A 17,491-nucleotide genomic window follows, 5' to 3' on the forward strand; every position below is an offset into this window, starting at 1 on the left:
AAAAGGCAATGCATCCTGACCCACTGTTGAGACTGGAAATGAGCTATCTAAGGCACAAAGTCCGGGGGAGAATGACAAACAGGACACAGGTACTGTCGACCCCAACTCCAAAGTTCCAGCCTTGACACCATGGTTCACAGGAGCTGTTGGGCCAGAACAGGTTGCAGTCAATGCTACCAAGGAACATGATGGATCAGAAGCACAAAGGCTGTCAGATTTGATCCAGATAGTGGAAACCTCACTGGACCCGAAAACTTCAGATTCGAAGGGGCTGAGGGAGAAAGTTCAAAAGATGGAGCTGAGGGTCCTACAGTCAGAGTCGGACCCAAAGGAATGAGGCATAATTGCATCTATGCCTGCAAAAAGGACCATGTTAGCTGCTCCAGATCTGACTGTTTGATACTGCTCACAGACTTGGATGACTGGACAGGTGAAACCACTGAGGATGGCTTAGAGGGTCAGTGCGATAATGACCCTATATGTCACATCTGAGCCGGAGAGATCTGGAACCAAGGGGGAGAATGGGAGGACTCCGTACAGTGTGGAGGAGTACCTGTGTAAAATGGGGAAGCTAATTGCCCAAAGGTGCCCCTTTAAGCAGAAATGTGTTGGGAATACTTGGCACCATTGAATCATTCTTTGAAGTTATTCAAGGTGTTGGAGCTGAAGCTGATGCCAAGAAACCTGGGGAAGGTGAAAGCCAAGGGACCTTCAGACACAGTGAACCTACAGGAGCCGTCCATGAAGTGGAAGCAGAGGATGACCTCTTGTGCTCCCGACAGCGGTGCTTAGAGTTTCACATCCGAGGTTTCTCAGACATGGTCCTAGAATCTGTGGAAGAAGACTTGGGACAAGAAGAAGAGCTACAGGGCAATAAGCTCTTGAGAACAAGCTTAGCCTTGTGTTCATTCAAGGGTTGCGAGCCGAACCTCTTGCAAACAGAACACCTGGAGTCTAGGTAATCAGTGTCAAAACAATACACACACTTAAGGTATGTATCTTGCGTGGGCAGTTTCTGACCACAAGAGATGCATTTTTTGAACCCCCTGTACATACCCTAAACAGTAACATACACACACACCAAAAAATTGAACCCTCTGTTCCCACACAGGAAGGGGAACAGAGAAAAGGTTGACCTAACTATCTAAGCAAACAGACACACACTGCCAACCTACCGAAAACAGATACAACAACTAGCACTACAAGAAAAAAGGGAAAGGAAAAATCTCACCACACCAAGTCAAAAATTTGGAGCAAAAGCTGAAAAAGGCACAGAGCAAATGAACAAGATGTAGGCCAGAATGGTGGCAAACTAGATCTGGGAGTTGTTGGAGGAGCAGGGAGGCAGAGCAAAGTCAAGCTGAAATTTTTTAGAATCGGCCAGTGTTGGATTCAAAGTCCCACAGGTTGAATCAGACAGATCTGGTCTGAATCTCAAGCAGTAATAACCAAGGTTTAAAATAAGCCAGAGGACCAATCAAGAGCAAAATTCAGAAGACAGAGGACTGAAAAGAATTATGACTTCTGAAACTGTAATAGAGATAGTGATACTTGACGAAGGGATGCACTGAAGACCAAGTGGCTGTACATTCTAAAAAGTAAGCAATGGCATCAGTCACTCCCTAGTGGAGAGGGCTTTTCCCACAGTGTTTTCCAACAGACAGTCAGCCATCTGACAGAAAAGATAATGCAGCCAGCAATTTGCCTGAAAAGGGTTTGTTTGGCAAACTTCATCTTCAAAGTGAAGGAGACAATCAGATGTTTATCTTAAACTGAAGAACCTGCTTCAGGAAAAATATGAATTGGCGCTGCACATCTGGCTGCGAAGGGCCCTATCATTTGGGTACTGTCTTGGGGGGAAAGAAAATGCATGGACTAGATCATGGATAATTCTAAAAGTACTTTAGGGGGGAAATATGGATTTAGTATAACATACACAAACTCCTTGTCAAAGAAACAGATACCATTCCTTACACATGATGGCCTAAAACTTCAACTTCTTGTGAATTGTGGTGACAGGCACCAGATGTAAAGTTCTGCAAAAATGAAATTTATATATGCTGAATTAGTGGGCTTCAATGGCAGACAGGCATGACTGTCTTTTAGAAAGTTCAGATTTCACAAAAAGAAGGGGTCCTACAAAGGTGATGGACTACAATCCTGTTATCCACAAGGTAATGATGGGCAGAAATTTGCATCATCATCATTATACAATAACTTTGGCACAAATCAAACGGTTGCTCATGGTAAGTAATGACCCAGCTGCAAGGTGGATCTAGACAAAATGGTGTTCCACTCTGCACAAAATGAATCCCATTTCCACAGACACAATATGTGAAAGTCTGTGGTTTCAATAATTTCTGAGACCGTATTTAAAAGGTCAGGCAGGATCAAAGAGGACTACCTCAGGAGTTCAACCCACAGGGGGCATTAAATGTTGTCTCAACCAAGGGGGGAACATCACCACTAAAAGGAACAGGAAAGTATCCTACACTGCCAGGTACCAGAGAGCCTGAAAGTATGCCCTAGAGGGTAACAAGAATATTTTTTTTCTTTCTTACTTGAGCTCAAAGAGTAAAGGCTACAATCTGCTAAAGAGCTTAATCCTGCAGTGCTGCATTTGATTTTGTAGGTTTCCACTTCATTACTTACCATGAGCAACTGTTTGCGTAGAGCAAGCCACTTGGACAGTGCTTCCAGGTCATCCCTGAAAATGGGCCTAGATGTCTGGTGGCCTAACTTGGATAAAAAAAACATCATTGTGATAAAGTACAGAATCACCAAGAATGTTAAGAAAATGTAGTCAACTTTGCCACAAAACGGAGAATACATACACTGCCAACTCCCCTTGTCATACTGCAAAAAGAAAAGGGGAAGAACCATATTCTTCTATGTGGCTTAACATGTCAATCTCAGAAATTACCTGTTTCTGGAAAACCCAGATCAGATAAGGCTTCTTACCCTACAGATCCAGAAAATCACTGATGGTGCATCTCAAAGAAGTTTCTGTTTTATTTACTCCTCCGGGTATGTGAACTGCTGACAGAGTGATGCCGCTCTCTATGGAGCACTGTCATAAGTACAACTTTGCGCTTCCTTGCTTGATTACATACCAGGAAAGAATTACTAACTAAACAAATATGGAGGGATCCACATAAAGCATTACTTCTGAGGCCCAAAATGTCATGAGAGCTCACTGTAGTTCCAAAAGCACCTCTCATGAAAACCTGCAATGGATTCAGCTGTAGAAACTGAAGGTCAACCAATGCCCACCACTCCAGAACCTTGAGACAGACATCTCAGACCAGAAAGACATACATGAGTAGATGATGGGCCTGTAACTACTGATACCCTACAATCCACTGCAACACCTGCATCTTTAGGCATGCAAATGACACCAACAAGACTCTGGGGTTATTAGGCCTTAAAGGCAAAGCAGAATCTGAATCTAGATCCTGTGTTGGGTTCCTTATTCAGGATGACCAATCCTTACTTCTTGGGCCCTCTCCCAAAGCAGGAACAACAGGCACACTGGAGACTGTCCAGCTCTACATCTACAAAGGCTATCCTCTGAAGGAGTCAGAGATAATATGACAAGGGAGTGCCCAAAAAACGAAAGTAGACAGAATTCCTGGACAGGGATGCTAGCAGGCAGTCATCCACATTAGGTAACACAAACAGATTCTTTTCCCTGCAAGAATCTGGTCACCATGGTCAACACCTTGGTAAAAACTGTGTCCACTGAAAAAAATCCTTAATGCCAACAATGGTACGGATACTCATTCAGAGTAAGCCAGTAGAGCCTCCTATGTGGACTTTAGATTATGATGTGCCAAAAGCTATCATCAAAATCATATCTAGCAACATCAACCTGGTGCTGGTCCATGTGAAACTTATCTTCTCAGCAAAAGACATGTAATTTGTGGGGTGAAGTGGAGAGGACAGGACTCATTGCACTTGCTTATATCAGATACAATGCCTTCAGAACCTCACAAGGCATACCAGGGATACAGCCCCTTGCTCATATAACCTCCAGGTGTGGGTTCACATATTGTATCTTGCAAGAGTCAGCATGCTAGTCATACACATCAAGTGCTGGATGGCACTGAATTGATGTAAAACATTATGTCAGCCAAAGGCAGTTTGTGAAAGTGAGGGCTGCACAGTACTCAACACTGGCATCAGATTGTATTTTCTAAGGATATGGTCAAGTGTCTGTGATAGACATTCTATCAGACATCACATATTTGTCTGCAAAACCACACAGGAAGGCAGCAAAAAATGATCTCCAAAATGACACAGAAACTGCAAAGAGAATCCAATGTATTTCTTGACTTTAGCGCCTCAACCAAACAGTCTCCAAGAAGTATAAAAAACATTATCCAAACATTCCCCTTAAATACCCACCAGAGAGAACTAATAATTCAATTAAAAATCAATTGCATACAATTATATAATTAAATAAAATAATTCCAGTTAATTTCATAATTAAGACCCCGAGGAACCATAGTATTGTACTTTAAGATAAATAATGATTCTTTAAATAACAACTGATCTTTTAACCTTTATTCATTTCCTAATTTTACAAATATTTTTTCCAAAACAGTAGCCTGTATTAATTTAGTCACTATTGTGACATTCTTTAAAATGGACAGCAATAGAACTTTCAATTTTACATTTTTTGATGTCTCTAACATGTTCTTGCAGACGACACAAACATTCTCTTAGTCTCACCTATATAGACCAACCTACATGGACAACATAAAACATATATAATTCCTTCAGTAACACATGAAAAAGTCCCTAGTACACAAAAATGATTATTTCCAATTTTATCAAAAGTTTGAACAATCAATTCACAAATATTACATCTTCCACATGGGAACGTTCCCTTTAGCAATGGATTTATTGTTACACTCTCTACAGAGGCTATGAAGTAGGATTTTACCAGTTTGTCTGACAAACTGGTCCCATTCTTAAATGAAAAGACAGGATGGTGATTAAATAACTTTCTTAGTTTTTCTTCCCTTATCAAAAACTTCCAGTAATATTTAACCTGTTGGTGTATCTGTTCACTAAGAACATTATATGTCATTACTATATATATATATATATATATATATATATATATATATATATATATATATATATATATATATTATCTTGTGGGATATGTATTTCTCACATAATTATAATTATTGTTAGTAGAATAGTAATACTCATAAATTTTGTCCAAAGCCTCAAAAATATTAGACAATGAATAAACACTATTCAAAAACATGTTGGAAGTAGATAACAAGTGCTTTGCATAAGTCTTTTTTATTATTACAGATTCTATGAAGTCGTAAAAGTTCCCCATATGGTAAAGAATTGATTAAATGCATGGGGTGAAAACTAGAACTATGTAAAAATTGTCCACCATTCTGAAACTTTCTAAATATAGAAGTCAAGATTTCATTAGTTTCTGTACCTACTAGATGTACATCCAAAAAATCTACCTCTTTGCCAACCTGTAGACCGTCAAAGGATAGATTATATTCATTACATTGCAGATCTGTAACAAAATCCTGAACTTTCTCCATGCCATCCTGGCACAGAAAGGTGAGATCATCAATGTATCTATAATATGTAACTACATGTTTTTTGAATAATTCATGCTAATAAATATATTTTCTTTCAAATAAGGCTATAAATAAGTTGGCATAAGTGGGGGAAAAAGGTGCCCCCATAGCTGTACCTTGTAGCTGATGGAATATATGTTCATTGAAAGAAAAATAATTATTTTTTAAAATGAATTCCACCCATTCAATAATATAATTTGACATGGGGCATTCATCCAAAATAGACTGCAAAGATGTAATACCATTCATGTGTTCAGTGACATCCAGTGTCACTCAATAACATTTAGAATTACAGTTAATTTCCATAATTTTATTCAAAAAATCAAAAGTGTCTTTAATATAGGAATTTAGTCGTTGTGCATAGGGCAGTAAATATTCATGTACAACTATACCAATGTTATGCAAAAAGTAGTTAGTTGCCACTACTATGGGCCTGCCAGGAGGATCCACCACATTCTTATGTAATCTCGGCAAGCAGTAAAAAGTGGCCATATTGCATTTATCTATAGTCAACTTTTACTAACATCCTCTTTAGTTAAATAGCCTAACCGTTGTCCTTTCATAAACAAAGCCTCATACTGTTTTAGTGCTTCATGATACACAGCAATATTCACAACCCTATGTACACTGGTATCTTGTAGATGGAAGTTACACATTTTAAGATATTGTTTATAATGTAGAATCACAATCTTGTTACCCTTGTCCGCTGGTTTAATAATTAGATGCTTATTATCTACTAACTGGTTTAATGCTGTCCATTCCTTTTTTGTCATATTATAACAAACAGATGACTTATTATGCTTAAATTCATTGTACACCTGTTACACAGAGAAATGAAGCATCGCCATGAAATTCCTAACATTTTCATTACTAAAAGAAGGTATAAAATTACTTTTAAGTTTGATATTAGATGTATTAAGTAAACAATATGCATTGTAGTTCGTATCAACGTCCAACTCATTGTCCCAAACATTTTCAGACTCACAAGAATAAAATGAATCACTATCTGACAACTCAATATCAGCTTCATAACCATTCACATTAAAGCAAAACTTCAATTGCTGTTTACATGACACTTTAAATAGTTCCTGTTCAATAGTATGCCAAGAAGGCAATACAGTGGGAACAAATTTTAAACCTAAACTTAATAGATTAGACAAATGACAGCTAGATAACTTAACGACCAAAGATGTCTTGTTAGTGGTAATACAAGAATTATTGCCACCTACTACATTTAAAGTTTTGTTTAAAGTGTCCTTTACCTTTTGTCCAGGCCTTGAGCTGTATGCCCTGGGGCAAGGCGCCTTACTTGAGATGACTGACTCTGTAGAGCCTGGGGGGGGGGGAGGATATTCAAGGAAGAGAAGCCTCTGTCATATGTACAACTGACTTGTGGCCAGGTGACTCAAAGGACTTTTGTTCCCCAGGATCAGGCTGGTTGCCCCTGAGCATCCAACTCTGGTTGAATAAACAGGGCCTAGGCAGCGTTAGCACACTAGAATGCATCCACCACACGGGAAACCAGACGTCGGTCCTATGAGCCCTAAGTCCCCTCCAACCAGTGCGGAGCACAAATACAAACACAACTCATTAGCTGTGTATGAGCCCACCTGTATAACCAGGATGACTATTTTTGTGAAATGGAGTTATCTAAAGGATTGTTAGGCCGTGCTACACAGTTAAGGCTCCTCTACATAGCACAAGCAGAAATGTATAATTCAAAGCAGAAAGGGATGATGATGAAACAGGAGGAAAGCTCAGGAAAGAAGAGGAGCCTGGGATTTTGGATGTAAATCCTTATGGAGAATAACAATAACCATACAGAATATTACATTCATAAACAGCGGAAAGTAAAATATTCTAAGAACTAAACCAACACAGGAATGGAGAAAGGAGATTCTGCCAATAGGGTGTGACGGGGAAGGAAGAGGTAATTGGGAACATATTTTCTGAGAGTGTAATGAGTTGGCAGACTTTAAAAATTCCCTGAAGACTACTCTATCAGAAATACTGGGCGAGCAAATTGGTACGTCTAAGGAAATGATATTTTTTCAGCTATGATACAGAATTGGAATTGCCTACACATAAGTAAGGCTTCACTGAGTCTAATTATGGTGGCTGCCAAGAAAGCAATTACTAGAAAATGGAAATCAAAGCCTAACCCAACTGTACTAGACGTAGTGAATATAGTAACAGAGATAAAACAAAGTACAGTTGTGTACACTTACCATAAATGTAGATGTTCGAGGGTATTCACTGTTGCAGTCATTACATTTGGGTAATCTGCTTGCAGGTTGCCCTCAGTCGGCCTGATTAACAAAGTCTTGGGTCCTGCGTTGGTTGCTGTCCCTTCTTCCATGACGTCAGGTCGTCAGGGGTATAAAACATGCAGCCGACACCATTACATCAGTTTTTCTTGCCCCAGATGTCAGGTGCCCCCCTAGTGGGGAGCAAATAAACATAAAAACACAAAGGTATACCTCCAACAAAAAGCAAATACACCAAAAAGGCTTTTAAGCATAGTAAAGGAAAGTAGAGGTATAGCCAGAAGAAATTTGGGGGCTGGAGGGAGGGTAACCAGGACTGCAACAGTGAATACACTCGAACATCTACATTTATGGTAAGTGTACACAACTGTACTATGTTCTTCGTGTTTCACTGTTGCAGTCATTACATTTGGGTAGTTTCCCAAAGCAATGGTTTGCAGGAGGAGTTTATATAGCATTAGGGCCAGCTATAAGGCCCTGCAAGATAGCAGTTGCAACGCCAGCTCTGGATTTAGAGAAAATTGGCAAATGATAATGCTTGGTGAAAGTACGTACAGAACTCCAGGTAGCAGCTTCTAGGATGTCCCTGGTAGGAACACCTCTGAGGAATGCTGCAGAAGTAGATGCAGCCCTGGTGGAGTGAGATCTGATCCCCATGGGGATAGGTTTTCCATGGTGCTTATAGCAGAAATGAATGCAATGGCTTATCCATTTAGAAATGGTTTGGTTTGAATCAGCCTTCCCCTCTGCCCCTGCAGCAAATGCTACCAGCAGTTGTTCAGATTTTCTTCGAGGTTTAGTCCTGTCCAAGTAGAATCTAAGTTGTCTGTGCACATCCAAGGAATGCAGAATCCGTTCCCCTTTGTTCTGTGGATTGGGAAAGAAGGTTGGCAAATGAATGGACCGATTAAGAGCCACACTGGATACCACTTTGGGTATGAAAGATGGAGTGGTCCTGAGTGACATCCTGTCCGCATGAAAGATGATGAAAGGCTCCACTGCCATAAGGACCTGTAATTCAGATATCCTTCTAGCTGAAGTGATTGCTAAAAGGAAAGCTGTTTTCCAAGAAAGAAATTTTAAGTCTGCAGTACCAGCTGGCTCGAAAGGAGGTAGAGTGAGTTTCTCCAATACAAACTTAAGGTCCCAGGCAGGAGTCGGAGCTCTCCTGGGTGGCCTCAAGTTTTTGGTCCCTCTGAGGTACTGCTTGAGCACAGGATGAGAGAAGAGGGGAGGTTCTGTGTTATAATGAGCTGAAATGGCTGAGGCATGAATTTTAATGGAGGAAAAAGACAGGCCCTTGTGAAGCATCTCAGTTAAGTATTGCAAAATATGAGGTAAATTGGGTGCTGCTGTGCTCATCCCTTGAGATTGGTTCCAGGCACAGAATCGTTTCCATTTTTCAGCATAAGATTTTCTAGTACTAGGTCTCCTTGCCTCTAAGATATCATCCCTGGATGATAACGGTGAATTTAAGTGATTAGCCAGGCTGCAAGGTTCAATGTTGGAAGTGGAGGGTGCATAATTTGGTTCTACTGCTGAGACAGCAGGGAAGGGGTCTGAGGCAGGTGCCATGGAGATAACTTCGACACACTGTGCAGGATAGGGTACCAGTGTTAGTGCGGCCAGTTTGGAGCAATCAAGATCATCCTTGGTTTGTCCTGTTTGACTTTTAGTAGAACTTTGGAGAGCAGAGGCAGCGGGAGGAAGGCGTAGACTGACAGGTTTTTCCATCTGAAGGACAGAGCATCCACTTTCCAGGCTTGTTTGTGGGGAGTCCTTGTGCAAAACTTGTCCAACTGGTAGTTCTGGGGGAGGCAAATAGATCTATGTCTGGGCTCACTCATTCGCATGTCAACATGTTGAAAATCCTTGGTTCCATTTTCCACTCGTGTTAGTCCATGAGGTTTCTGCTTAGTCCGTCTGCCAGTGTATTTAATTTTCCTGGCAGGAATTGAGCTTGTAGGTGCACTTGGTAGCTCAAAGCTGTGTTCCACAATGCCATGGCTAGTCTGCAGAGGGAGTAGGAATGTGTACCCCCCTGCTTGTTTATGTACCACATAACCATGGTGTTGTCCGTCTTTACCATTAGTTGTCCTGGAAGAATGTAGTCCTTGAAGGCTGTCAGAGCATTCTGTACAGCTAACATTTCTTTTTGATTGATATGTAGGTGCATTTGACTTGGGTTCCATTTGCCCTGAATGCACTTCCCTGCCAGGTGAGCCCCCCCCATGCATAGTCTGATGCATCTGTTGTTAGGGTTTGGGCGGCAGGGGGTAGTGTGAATGGTAGACCCTTGTTTTGGTGGCAGGCCTCTGCCCACCAGAGGAGCTCTAGGCGTAGGCAAGGTATGATAGGAATCATTGTTTCCAGGCTATGAGAATGTTGACTCCATACGCTTTTTAGATACCACTGTAGTTTCCTCATATGCAGTCTTGCATATGGAATTAGAAGAATGCAGGAGGCCATAAACCCCAAGGCTTGCACTATTTGCCTTGCAGATAGCTGGGCTTTTGTGGCCACTTGTTTGAAATAGGTTACCAAATGAATTTGCTTTTATGGAGTGAGGTAAGCCATCTGGGAAGTTGTATTCAAGCTTGCTCCCAGGAATGTAATTTGTTGACAGGGTACCAGTTGTGATTTCGTTTTGTTTATAGTGTACCCCAGACAAGTTAGAAACTTTTTTACAAATGTCAGATGATTCAAAATTATGCCCTGGCTTTCTCCCTGAATTAGACAATCGTCCAGGTATGGATACACCTAAACATTTCTTTGCCTGCAAAATGCAATAACTGGAGCCAGGCACTTTGTGAATACCCTGGGCGCAGTAAAAAAGCCAAAGGGCAGTGCAGACAACTGATAATGCGCGCAGCCTGCTTTGAAGCGTAGGTATCTTCTGCAAGATTCCCTGACTGGGGTGTGCACGTATGCTTCTTTTAAATCTAGTGTTGCCAACCAGGCGTCTTTGTATAGCATAGGAAGTAATTGGTGAAGAGTCAGCATCTTGAATTTTGGAATCTCCAGAAAGGTGTTTAGAGTAGACAGGTCCAGGATTGGACGCCATGATTTGTCTTTTCTGGGTACGAGAAAAAGTCTGGCGTAGATAATTTGTCCCTTTTACTCTTCTGGTACCAGCTGAATAGCCCCCATGCTTAAGAGGGAAAGTACTTGTTTTTGAGCCTCCGCCCACTGATTTGGGGGCAGGTCTGGCCACCCATTTGGTGTTGGCAATGTTTGGAAATGAAATCTGTACCCCTGGGACACTATATTTAAAACCCATTTGTCCTGGGTTATGAGGTCCCAGGTCTTTGCATGAAGAGCAATATTTCCCCCCAAAGGAGTGGTCAAAAGAAAAGTGTTTGGGAATTTTAAAAGGAAGTCATTGAGACTGTCTACCACAGAGGGGTGTCTTGTTATTTCCAGATTTGGAAGTGGATGCCCCACACTGCTTAGTTCTGAGAGTCCCCTGGGACTGAAACCCAGGGTTTTTGCTGTGTCTGGGTTTGGCTTGAGAAGACCTGGAAGGGACTGGAAAGGACCAATTCTTAGTAGGCCAGTGCCTACTAAATCTAGGAGGTTGCACTTGTAAAAAATCTTTAACAGTTTGCATAGATTTAGCTTTATCTTCCATCTTTTTAAGAACTTCTTCAGCCTTGTTGCCAAACAGGCGGTCCTGATTTAAAGGAGCATCCAACAATTTAGCTTTAACATAATCAGCAAAGATTGCTCCTTAAGCCAATCATGCCTTCTAAGCACAGACCCAGTAACAGCAGCCCTGCAAGAGGCCTCTAAAGAATCAAAACCACATTGCAAAGTATGTTTTCCAACTTGTTCAGCAGAATGCATTAAGTCCTGTAAATCTTTATTTTCCACACAGTCAGGAATCAACATAATTTTCTGTTTAAGCAGTCCAATAACATGTTGCTGATATTTTAACATATGAAATTGGCAGTTTAAAGCTCTGATTGCCAAGGTTGCAGAAGTATAAACCTTTTTACCCCTTCTGTCCAGTGCACTGCAGTCTCTATCAGAAGGGGTAGGATTTTTAGCAGTAGAAGCCTTAATGCCCTTGGGCCCCTGAGAAATAGTCTCTGAATCTGCAACAGGATTTTTGAAAAGGAACTTGTGGGACTCAGGAACCCTGTAGTATCTGTCAGGTTTACTAGGAGCAGTAGGCAGGGAATCAGGGGTCAAACTGGATTTCGAGAAAACATCATCAACAATGTCTAGTACAGGAGGTATAGCCAAAGGCCTATGCTGAGGTAGAAGAAGGAAATCCCTAAGCCTCTTTTTTGAATCAGAAAATTCCTGGCTTTCCCAGTGAAAATGCTCCCTTAAAGTATGTAAAATTTCCCCAAAAGAAAAATCCTCAGGAAGAGAAGCAGATGGAATAGACTCCTCTGCATCAGAATCCTCATAAGTAGGTATGGACAAATCCAGGTCATCAGAAGAGTCAGAAGAAACAGAATCCTGATCAGAAGATTCATAATCAAGCTCAGCCCTAGGCCTCTTGGGGGGGGGGGGGTTTGACTACCCCTGATTAGAGTTATTAGATCGTCAGCCATTTTTATCATTTCTTTTTTAGGCATAGGGGCCTGAGCATGTGGCCTGGACGTCGGTTTTTAGACATGGAATGAGATTTAGGCCTTAGTAATGAAGGAGGTGTCGATTTAATATGCAAGTCTACAGGCCTGAATACACCCTCAGAAGCCGGTGCCTGCACAGCGGCTCCAGACCCATCCAAGGTAGAGACATCCGCGGGTTCCACAGTTGAAGTATCTTGCGGCATACAGGACTCCGAATGGATCTCAGTAGAGGCCTGCAAATCAGAAGTAGCCGGTATCAGGGGCTGCGAAAGCGCCTCACTGAGTACCGGCAAACTGGCGACTGGCTTAGGAGAAGCATCGTCTGCAGTTTTGGACCGTGGCGGCCTGTCTCTGTCTTTATCTTTACATTTTTTCGGAATCCTGGTAGTCGGACGGCTAACCGATGACATTCTGGATAATTAAACCGAGAACCAAAATATTTAGAGGCAAAAATATACCGACGATGGATAGTATGCTGATTAAATAAGGCACAAAACCGACAGCAAGGTACGTCATGGTCAGGGCCTAGGCAAGGAATACAGTACGAATGAAAATCTTTATGAGGTATTTGCTTTCCATAAGTAATGCAATTATTAACTTTTACTGACATCGGTAAGGAGCAAGAAAAAGTTTCCCCAATGGGGTACTTAGCTTTAAGTTGAAGACTTCGGTTCTGAAACTTGAAAACGAAAATTTCAGGAGTCGGCCGACCGGCACTTGCGAACTGCTTCTGCTTCGGGCACCGCATGGCAAGAAAGACAGATGTAATGGCGTCAGCTGCATGTTTTCTATCCCTGACGACCTGACGTCATGGAAGAAGGGACAGCAACCAACGCAGGACCCAAGACTTTGTTAATCAGGCTGACTGCGGGCAGCCTGCAAACAGATTACCCAAATGTAATGACTGCAACAGTGAAAAACAAAGAACATCTGGAATTGGGATCTTCAGAAAGGGTCGGAGTAAAATTACATTGAAAAATGGGAATTGTGGGAATAATACATGCAGACAAGGAATGAGGTTTAAAAGAAGGCAGGATTTGAATGAGCTATGTAATGTTTGACTGAAAGTGACTGGATAGATTATAAGTGATGTATAATGTTTGCAACTAAAGTTATGTCAATGTGGTTTGTTTTCATTTATATAACTATATGATTGGCTATGTTCTCATAAGTGATAATTTATTAAGGATGTGTCTTAAACAAAAGGATTGCTAGGCCATCACCTACTCTCTTGCCATGATTGTTATAGTTATGATTCAGCCGATGCTTGCAGTTGTGCAGTGAATACTGCCACTAGTCCCTGAGAACGGATCTCTCAAATGCCACCTCTCTTCCATTCACTAGGTATGCCACTAGCTTTTTCTTCAGTGCTGTTGAAAGGCACTGCAGGATGTCATGCTCCTCTCAGAGAAATGCAAGCAATACTGCATTGGTCTTGGCTGGTAACTTGGCAAATACACAGGCAGTTAATGGGTTTGTATTTTATGCGCTGGATGCAGGAACCTTTTACCAATGAAAGCTAGACTTGTGATGTAAACTATGTCAGCAGTAAAAAGAAATGATGCGTTCATAAGTTATTCATACCTGTATGGTCACCTTGTGTTGTTGCTGCATATAATAGCAACTAAGTACATCCCAAGAGCAGGATCTACAGTGACTGGTAAAAACAATGAAACCAACCACAGGACCCTTTAAGAAGGGTCCTAGATATACACTCCCATATTAAAAATTAACTGTAAAAACATACAGCAGTATGCTCAGAACCCAATAAGCCTTCCTCAGGATGCTGCAGCTATTGTCTGCTTATAGCACATAATGCTTCTTTATGGACCATGGCTCAACTGGAGGACACTGATGATCCTTAATGAGGGAGAAATAAGTTCAGTTACCTACTGTTCTAACCTTTGCAGATGGCAATGACATACCCTTTGGTAACATATAGCTCTGTTTAAAAAGAAACAGTCTAACTTATTTAATAAAGAGCTGGATAGATTACCCATGATGTCTTGCAATTACAATATATATACATATATACATTAAATGTTGTTTGTTAGAATTTGTGTCTTCACATCCCTTATGCTGGTTCTTTTCTCATACCTTCTGCTTTGAGAGACTTTTTTTTTTCCTTGGCCTGTATTTACAGTTTACTTTTAATAAGCCTTGTTTTATGAGGCTAGCATGTGTTATTTGCTTTACACAACACAGACAGGTTCTTTACTGTATCTAATGAGGGTGAAACACCTCTGTGTACCTGCTGTCTTGACCTTTGTGGACTGCAATGAGGCACTCTTTACACCACCTTCTTCTGCTACAACACAAACTGGTACAATTCATAATATGGGAAGCTGCACATATTACCCACGACACTTTGCATTATGGCATGTATAGTAACATTACCTATTATGGGACTGTGCGAAGTCTACATACTACCTGGTAAGGATGAAAAAACATGCAATTAATTCGCTATTTACATGATGGTGTGTATTATGTTTTTCTTAAATATTCAAATCATCACTTACTTACTTTTGAGCATGTTCAGTTGTGGAAATTCACATCATAATCTCTTAAGTGTGCTCATATTTCCCTATCATTAAATATTTTGTTTCACCCTGTTTATTTAGGAAATCACAAAGCATATGCTACCTATGTTAAAGAAAACTGCAACCACTCACACAGACTATCCTGACACAGCATGTCAAAGGTGATGGTCAGGCAGTAGCAAGTAAAGGTCTTCAGCTTATTCTTTTAAGAAGCATGGAAGGAAATACAATCATCAGTAGCATTAAAGTCAGCCATTACTGTAACATACAAAGAAGAAGTGATGAAGCATGCCATTTTAAATGGCATGTCTTACTACGCATGATGAGTTCAAGCAAGGTAGTACAATTTAAGGTTAGCTACTAATGTAACACAGCTCTGCAACATTTAGACCATGACTTATCCCCTTCATAACTGTAGCAACAATTAAATATGTTTGAAAGTTGTCATGAAAAAAATATCAAATTAACTTTGATTCCTTCCCTTGCATTATGGTCACTATTTTTATATCCAAAAAACTGTAGAGCCAGCAAACAGTGACAAGCATAAAGTAATTTATTTGTTAGGAAGACATAAAGCTAAGAATAAAGCAAACCAGTTTCGGCTGTCAAGCCTTCTTCAGTGCATTAAGTTAAATAAGTATATAGGTAAACATATATATAGTATAGCACCACCTGAAGTCAGTAGGTGCAAATTGCATCCTTCATTAAAGATATTCATTCAAACCTGGGGGAAACAGGGCACCCGATTTAATAATCCATTTTTTCCCCATATTGTTCAATAACTGATATTAAACAATATGGGGAAAAATGGATTATTAAATCGGGTGCCCTGTTTCCCCCAGGTTTGAATGAATATCTTTAATGAAGGATGCAATTTGCACCTACTGACTTCAGGTGGTGCTATACTATATATATATTTGACTGTATGCTTATTTAACTTAATGCACTGTAGAAGGCTTGGCAGCCGAAACTGGTTTGCTTTATTCTTAGCTTTATGTATTCCTAACAAATACATTACTTTATGCTTGTCACTGTTTGCTGGCTCTACAGTTTTTTGGATTGCGATTGGATTTTTGAGCGTGTAGCTAACGTACGTGCAGGGGCCTGCTCTCCTTCACTATTTTTATATCCCAACAAACTCAAGGTTTCTATTACAGAAGCTATTTAAGGAGAAGGGTATATTAAATTACAGTAGCAAATGAATACTGCACATCTGGGGAAGACTGCCAGCACCAGTGACAATATGTTCAAACCCCACCTTCAACCTACGGAGCAAAATCCTCAAACTAGTATTTCAGGGTTGCACATGAGAGCTACTAAACTGCAAACTGCTTTACTAAGATTAGCTTAAATGCATTCATTAGGATGCAATATTTCATCTTAACATTTGCCATTTGATTACTGTCAACTACAGCATTTGAGGAACACAATAAAGAAATAAAATGTTCAACGTTATTACAGACAGCAGCAACTGACAACCAGTGACAACTCTTGTACAGTTCACATTAGCTGTCACTACCAAACTTCTACTGCTGTAAAAAGAAGAGTAAAGGAATGGAAATCATTCAGTAGGATGGTGAAAGTAAACAGTCTGAGACAAGAAACCCAGTGTTTTAAAATTAAATGCGTTTCACTCTACATGTATGAAATGGTTTAAAGTGCACGGAATGGCTGCACATTCAAAAGGTACGATACACCTTAGGAAGGAAAGGGTCGTGCTCTGTATTATTTTTTTTTTGAGGTGTGTTTGGCAAGGGATTTAATTCACTGTAAAAGGTTATCATAGTGGTATTTTGCGACCAGTCACTATAATATCAGACTTGTACAGTTAGAGAAACCATGATGGGAATATGATAAAAAGCTCCTCAGCAAATCCTAAAATAGTGGTGGACCAAAGCACTCTATGCAAGGCTCGCTTAGGCTAGGAACATAGTGCAAGGTAAACTAAACTGGGACAAAATCTTGCCAATATTTTAAATCATTTCGCTCCACAGCTTTACTTCTAACTGCACCTCACCTGTAGTAGTAGGGATGACTCTTTTGGTCAGCACTTTCTTCTCCCACAGCACTGACAATTTCCTCTGTATCTGAGGTCACCAGCTTTACTGAGTGCACAGTCAAGTGTTGGTTCAGGTTAGCACGGCATTTGGCAGCATAGGAACATAAGTGGCATTTGTATTTCCTCCCTTACATTAAAAAAAAAGAAAGAAAACAGAAAAACAAAGTAAGTTACTTGACAATGGACTGTGCAAAAGCTGCAAAATTCCTAAGGGAACGTTAATGTTAGCATTATTTTGTAAGTACAATCAACAAATTACCAGCTCTAGCATTTGGTCACGTACGCTCAGAAATTAAAACCTTACACTGTTCTTGTTCCAAAATATGACAGATGGCTGATCTATTAGATAGCTATACACCAGAAAAGAAAAGCTACACACTTACCTGTGGCCAGGGTACTGGGTTTTGTATGCAGGCAC

The 17,491-nt window shown here is 40.6% G+C and overlaps 1 protein-coding gene across 1 annotated transcript in view; it reads right to left on the reverse strand.

Annotated features, from left to right (window-relative positions):
* The window catches only part of ZNF827 (zinc finger protein 827), a 1,349,262-nt gene that overhangs the window by 315,625 nt on the left and 1,016,146 nt on the right, over window positions 1-17,491 (reverse strand). Inside the window, exon 9 of the mRNA XM_044062231.1 lies at window positions 17,032-17,200. Coding sequence (XP_043918166.1) covers window positions 17,032-17,200 — 169 coding nt within the window. The remainder of the gene's footprint in view (window positions 1-17,031; window positions 17,201-17,491) is intronic.

This window comes from Protopterus annectens, chromosome 2.part1 (assembly GCF_019279795.1).
Source record: "Protopterus annectens isolate FY-2018-M chromosome 2.part1, PAN1.0, whole genome shotgun sequence".
Classification (NCBI taxonomy): domain Eukaryota; kingdom Metazoa; phylum Chordata; order Ceratodontiformes; family Protopteridae; genus Protopterus; species Protopterus annectens.